The sequence below is a fragment of the Micromesistius poutassou genome (genome assembly GCF_964030765.1).
Source record: "Micromesistius poutassou genome assembly, contig: SCAFFOLD_6827, whole genome shotgun sequence".
Classification (NCBI taxonomy): domain Eukaryota; kingdom Metazoa; phylum Chordata; class Actinopteri; order Gadiformes; family Gadidae; genus Micromesistius; species Micromesistius poutassou.
In genome coordinates this window covers 1-6682 of record NW_028179523.1, presented here as the reverse complement: position 1 = coordinate 6682, position 6682 = coordinate 1, and the positions used below count along the sequence as shown (strand labels likewise).

General features: G+C 48.8%; 1 protein-coding gene across 1 annotated transcript; it reads right to left on the bottom strand.

The window, feature by feature from the left end:
* Window positions 1–483: 483 nt before the first annotated feature.
* LOC311372761 (inositol polyphosphate multikinase-like) lies at window positions 484–6642 on the bottom strand (the record flags this gene model as incomplete). The annotated part of the gene is made up of 4 exons (XM_084489708.1): window positions 5532–6642; window positions 2806–2891; window positions 1355–1451; window positions 484–656 (listed from the first exon to the last, which is right to left on the bottom strand). Coding segments are annotated over exons 1-4 (549 nt in total), but the record flags the coding sequence as incomplete, so codon positions are not given.
* Between the last annotated feature and the right edge of the window lie 40 nt (window positions 6643–6682).

Here is a 6682-nt window from a genome sequence, read left to right as displayed (position 1 = left end):
GCAAGCACTCCGATTGGTCAATTCCCATTCTCGAGCGTGTTTAAATGGTGAAAGAACGGACAAAAAGGCCTAATTACAGACAGTAACTAACTAACTAACTAACTAACTAACTAACTAACTAAACTAGCCGAAACTACTTTCATGAGCCTAGTTTCCATAACAACGTTCAACTGACCAAGAGTCGGCTATCGTTACCATAGGAACTATTTTCTGATGGAGATGAACTCGGGCAGAAAGCTTGAATTTGAGGCCAAATTAACCCACAACATGAACATATTTGACAATACTGTTGATAATGAAGACGGTTTGTGCTGTTGAATATCGTTCTTCCACTCGATGGCGTTCTTGAAGGTCATCATCGGTACGTGAAGCACAGCCGTAGGAACGAGTACCAGTAATGACATTCAAGAAGGCCATCTCGTGGAAGGTGCTTAAATGTCTCCATGTGGGGGCCTGGGGGGGGGGGGCACGTCTCCCACTCACCCTCATGCCCAGCAGCAGGAAGCCGATGTCCTCCATCAGGGGGTACTTCCAGATCTGCATCTCCCGCTTCTCCTGCGAGGCGAACGGGTCGTAGCTCTGCTGGCCCAGCTTCACGTCCATGATGCAGGGCTTGGTGAAGCGCCGAGTCACGTCCTCCAGCTTCAGGTACAGGTCTGGGCGAGAGAGAGAGAGAGAGGGAGGGAGGGAGGGAGAGAGAGGGCGAGAGAGAGAGAGAGAGAGAGAGAGAGAGAGGGGGAGAGAGAGAGAGAGGGAGGGCGAGAGAGAGAGAGAGAGAGGGAGGGCGAGAGGGAGGGCGAGAGAGAGAGAGAGAGAGAGAGGAGAGAGAGAGAGAGAGAGAGAGAGAGAGAGAGAGAGAGAGAGAGAGAGAGAGAGAGAGAGGGCGAGAGAGAGGGAGAGAGAGAGAGAGAGAGAGAGAGAGAGAGAGAGAGAGGGAGAGGGCGAGAGAGAGAGGGCGAGAGAGAGAGAGAGAGAGAGAGAGAGAGAGAGACTGTTATACATATTGTATGTGTTGGTCCCTTATTAGTCAGGGACAATGCAGAGAACATTAGGACGTACAAACATGACACAGATGTCCTGAACGTAGGGTGTCTAGCCTAGCTTCTAGGCTTTTCAACGTTCTAAATAACGACACTGAAGAACTAACTATTAGGTATAAGGGGAAATACTACACAGCTCTTTCGTGGTACACATATGAAAGAGGAATTGATGAGTAGCACCTAGTTGTAGAAGTAGGGAATAAGTCAATTGCAACAATCAGCAAAGAAAATCACCTTGACTAAAAGTTGGTTTGTTTTTGGACATTGTACAGTATAGACGGGACGCACGCATCGACACACACACACAGCGTTACCGTTAGGGCTGTCCGGGGAGCAGCAGGTGCCGTAGTATTTGGGCAGATGATTCTGGAGCTCCAGCATACACGGATCATAGCAATCCTTAGCATACACCTGGAACACACACACACACACACACACACACACACACACACACACACACACACACACACACACACACACACACACACACACACACACACACACACACACACACACACACACACACACACACACACACACACACACGTCAGTTCTTTGTTTCTCCTTCATAGGATGACTTTGCCTCGCCAGAGACAGAATTGGAGATTGGACGGCGACGACCTATAAAGCTAAAAGAAGAAGCAGAAATGAAGACTAGAGGAGCAGGTTCTCTCTACATTGTGCTGGGGCCACGCTTTGACGCCCCTGCATGTTGGCACGCAAAGTCAAAATTACCATAAAGGGTACAGATCGCCTTGCAAGTTCCTAGAGTTTAGGAGCTGGAGGAGGAAGAACTAGACCGTGACACAGCTACGGTAAGTATCCTTGAGCAGGTTTGCTAGTCTTCGTCTTACTCAGTATTCATGACACAGCACAAGTTTGACAGCAGGGGAGTTGAAATAGTTGAATGGACATTGCAATAATGCAATGTCCATAGATTGTCTTCCATTGGCAACCACATTTATTAGTATAGTCATGCTTTGCAAAGTTATAAATCCATAACTTATGAAAGCTATAAATCCTTATTTCAAAGATTCCTTTTTCCATTTTTGGCCTTGCTGACCTGATATTTCATGAAACTCCCTTTTGGATTATTGACCTACTAAATGATCTGGTGGGAGCTGCTAAACGAGCCGGTGGATTACTGCACTATCCCGTCGTGCCTCTGGTCCAACAAGGGGCATGGTGAAATCACTCCCAGCCTATGGGACAGCAGCTGCCAGCAGAGAGAAGTGTGTGTTGTTCTGTAGATCCGGGGCGCTGCTGAGGCAGACCGACCCGCTAAGCCCTGAAGCAACACGCAGCAACGCGCCGCGCCGCCAATTGTCTATGACGTGTCATGCGACAACGCAAATGTGCACGCCACATGCACATGCACGTGCATCCTATGGGGAACCGTGAGTGCAACAATGTGCCGTCAGGTCCTTTAATAAGCCGTGCGCATGAACTCGCACACAGTGTGTTTGTGATGCATAAACACGTTCAATAAGGTTGGTTCTTTGTGTGGTTTGTACGAGTGTTAATACATACAATACGTTTGCTAGGCAAATAAAGCGATTAGTGATGCATGAATGCACAGTCACACACATACCGAAGGTGTAATGCAATGCACAGTGTGCAAACTGTGGTAGGGTGGTAATGCATTGGGTTAACAGTTGTATAACCTTGGTAGACACAGTCAACCCAACACCACCACTACTCTGTGTGTGTGCGTGTGCGTGTGTGTGTGTGTGTGTGTGTGCGTGTGTGCCGTGGTTGCCATTACCTTGGTGTAAAACTGCATCTCTCGTGGACCCCTTGGTGGTGGCTGAAGCTGTTTCAGGACCGTTCCGTCTGGGTGCTGTAAAATACCTGCCGCCAAAACATCAGGCAATTAATAAAAATAGTGCGTGTGTGTGTCATCTAGGACTCGATGCAGTGTTAAATCCATGGCCTGCCGCTCACAGCCATTAACCTCATTAATCAATCCGTCGCTGAGCCGTTCCCATTATGCTTAAAACGAAATACAACTCCACCACACTGGTGCGCCTTGGTGGACCTGTGGATAAACTTCCACTTCATTCCCCACACGTACAGGTCGACGTGAGCGGAACTAGCGTCCAGAGCGGCACGTCGTAGTGTGGTACGTCGGCAGTGACACATCCGTAAACCTTGAGAACAAAGTTTGAATTCCTTACAGTCCTTCGAAATGATGCGTGCACCCGGTCTGACCGGGTGACTCCTTGAGTGTGCATTCAGTCCAGGGTTTGTGACTGCACTCCTGGATAGCGACGTTCAACGTTCTCAATACCTTTTCCTTCTTTCCTCTTTTTTTTGCTTAATATTCGGGACGTCGCCGTTGGGACGAGAGTAGCCGAGGTGGAGGACGGATACGGCCCTGAGGGATTACAAATGTACACGCCGTGCTGCCGCTTATATAACGTCCACGACATCATCACACAGAACTCCCTCCTGCCGCGACCACGGGCCGGCAGACGGGACTCAAAGTGTCTCCACCAACCCTTTCACCACACTGAGAAACCACATGTCTGTCTTCTGTGTGTGTGTGTGTGTGTGTGTGTGTGTGTGTGTGTGTGTGTGTGTGTGTGTGTGTGTGTGTGTGTGTGTGTGTGTGTGTGTGTGTTCCAGGTGTATGCTAAGGATTTCTATGATCTGTGCGTGCGAGATGAAATGCTGCTATACAAGCCCTAATGAGTCATTCTACTTTCAACACTTTCTTTGCATTCTTTGGCAGCCTGCGTGTGTGTGTGTGTGTGTGTGTGCGTTCACTTTGAGGAGTAATAAGAGTTACAGATGCCCGCGTGAATCCTGATTACCGGTCGGGGGGGGGGGGGCTAACGCGGGGCGAGCCCCGGCCCGGGTCAAGCTGGCGGGGAATGCGTATCTCGACCGTACTTTGTGTGCAGAGAGCCATCTGGCCACAACTGGTTAGACTGACCACACTGGTTCCACTGATCCCTAACGCGCCACGCAGCCTATCTGCTCTCCACGCCAGGGCAACCCTTCAGAGGACTTTGGTATTAAAACACGTCGCTCACGTTAATCAACTGGGTCGCCTTCCACACTACTGCAGTCACAAAGCATGTGTGATGCTGTTAGTCTTTTGACAGCAGTGTGAGACAGAGGGTTTGATGTGTAACCCTGAATGAGTTCCCCCAACAAATGATCAAATTCGACCCGCTATTGGCTGGTGGAAGGTGTTCATTTTGGGACCTCGAAATTAAATAAATCACAGTTTTGGACTGTGAAACGTTGACAAATCTGTATAAAAATCTGATTCCAACCAGTTCCAACTGAATCTACCTTTAAGTCAAATCAGGTCCGGGGCGGTGACATGAGGCCATGACCATATAAGGAGGCATATCCGTCCGACGCTTCGGCCGCTCGCTTGCTTATCTGTCAGAGAATAATTGTGTCTCCCAAAACCTTAACTTTAACCTTAACTTTCATCTCTAAAGCTTCACAATTTCGTACGCAATACCTAAACATTGCCTTTTCTAATGTTATGTTGAATCTTACCCCTTAACAAATCAAACTGACATCGTGACTGCATTTTGAGCTATGAAAATAACGTACAGAGACAATAAACCCATTGTAAGGATTCCCTTGTTCTGGGCTCGTCTATTGCTGCTCATATATGAAGCAACACGATCACACTAACTAGACTTCTCTATATAACTTGACTGGGTGCTGAATCCCACGTGGCGTAATATTATTTCATGAAAGCAAGGACAGCACTCTCAGCTCCATTCAAAACTTTTAATCGCCAACAACGGACGTCCTTCTTCAGCGTATCTTTGTCTATTGCTGCACCTGGACACTATTGGATCAACTAGGCTGGAAGTATACTATACATCTGATATGATCAACCATACTGGTGTCTGCACTCTCCCAGTGGTGGGTATACTGGTCAGGAGATAAGATAATCATCATCATCATCAGGGAGTAGTAAATCCTCAAAATGATGATGATTTTCTCCAGTATTTACATTTAATTGAAACGGGAAGCAACAGGCAGGTCCTGACAGACTATTACAACATCACGGCTGGATCATTTAAACCAACCTACCAACTGGCCGAGTGTTGGAATTATAGTTACCATGAACATGAACGTGCGATACCGGTTGTTCAGAGAGACAACTCTGGTGTGACAGTGGCGGGGTGCAGCGTTACTGTATCTCAGCAAAAGTTACTTATTGACCAGGTGTTGACCGACCACGGTGAGCTTTGTACCGGCATCCAATCAACCTCACATGATAGCATCACACTGGCAGTGGCTCCGGTAGGAGTCAATGGAAGGCATTACAAGAAATAACACGTATAACCACAGGCGATGTCGATGTAGTTAGAATGCCCCGGGTCCAATGTGAAAACGACATGCGGCGAGGAGGAAGAGGAGGAGGGCGTAGGGACAGGACAGGTGCCATGATGGAGGATGCTGTCCTGGTTTGGAGACATCATCCGAGCCGGTGGTCTGTGTGTGTTCACTCACCTACTTTGTCCACGCCGTACTTGTGACCCGCCACCTGATGGGAGAGCGGCACACAGCCGCTCAAGTGCGACTCGCCCTGGGGGGGGCCCGTCTCCTCCACAGGGGGTCCCGAAGAGGGACGCGGGCTGAGATTGACCCCCAGTGTCGGACTAGAGTTTAGTTCCAGTCTGCCCAGGGATAAAGACGACTCCATGCTGGCCTAATGGTGGCTTTATGGCGTTCATGCAAAAAATATATATAGTCTTCTCACTACATCAACAAAAAAAAAAATAATAATAATAATAAAAAACAATAAAAAATAATTGCAACTGTGGAACTTTTGTGGATTCACATATTGCTTGTTAGGTAAGAGAATAAACCACAAGGTGGTTGTGGAAGTCTTCGTCCAGCAGTCGGGCAGCCTTCATGGGTTCACCCCGGGTCCGTGTGCTGAGCGACGGGCAGCGCGCCGAGTCGACACCGGGCGGAGCGGCGAGCGGGGAGGACGTCCAGAGCAATGCTGATTCAATGATTCTCATATCTGGAACCGCAGCATAAATACACGGTAGCCACATCCCACTTCCTCGCTTTTAAGAGCCGTAAACACCCCTCTCTCTCTCTCGCTTCATCCTCAGTGGAGACCTGCCCAGCGCTCGCTTGATGCCACGGATGTCCCGGCGGTCATTAGTGGAAACGGGGGAGATTACCTTCCGATCGCTGTCCGAAACGCAAGCAACTTTATTTATTCCAGTTTCGATGGCTATCTCGAGCATTATCACATCAGGCACCGAGCGTCCCGAAGCCCCCCGAGTGTCCCCGAGTCTCCCGACTGTTCCTCCCGACTCTCTCTGACATCAGTCTGCCGTGCAGCGTTGATCCTCGAGCGCCGCGCGTTAAAAATACGATGTAAAGTGTGCGTTGTCATGTTCAAATCCATCACTATATACCATGTTGGCAGAACGGAGGTCAATGGCTGTGGACGCAAACGGGCTGAGCCTCCTACACTTGCGACGCGCACGTTTCGACACTGTCGTAAAAAAGTCGGTCGTTTATGGCAAATATTAATTCGCTACATCACGTGACGTCACGTCCATGTACTCTTCTCGCACTTTGGACGCAAATAAAAGTATCCAGTCAATCAATCAATGGTATTCAGTGTCGTGGCCTCTCAC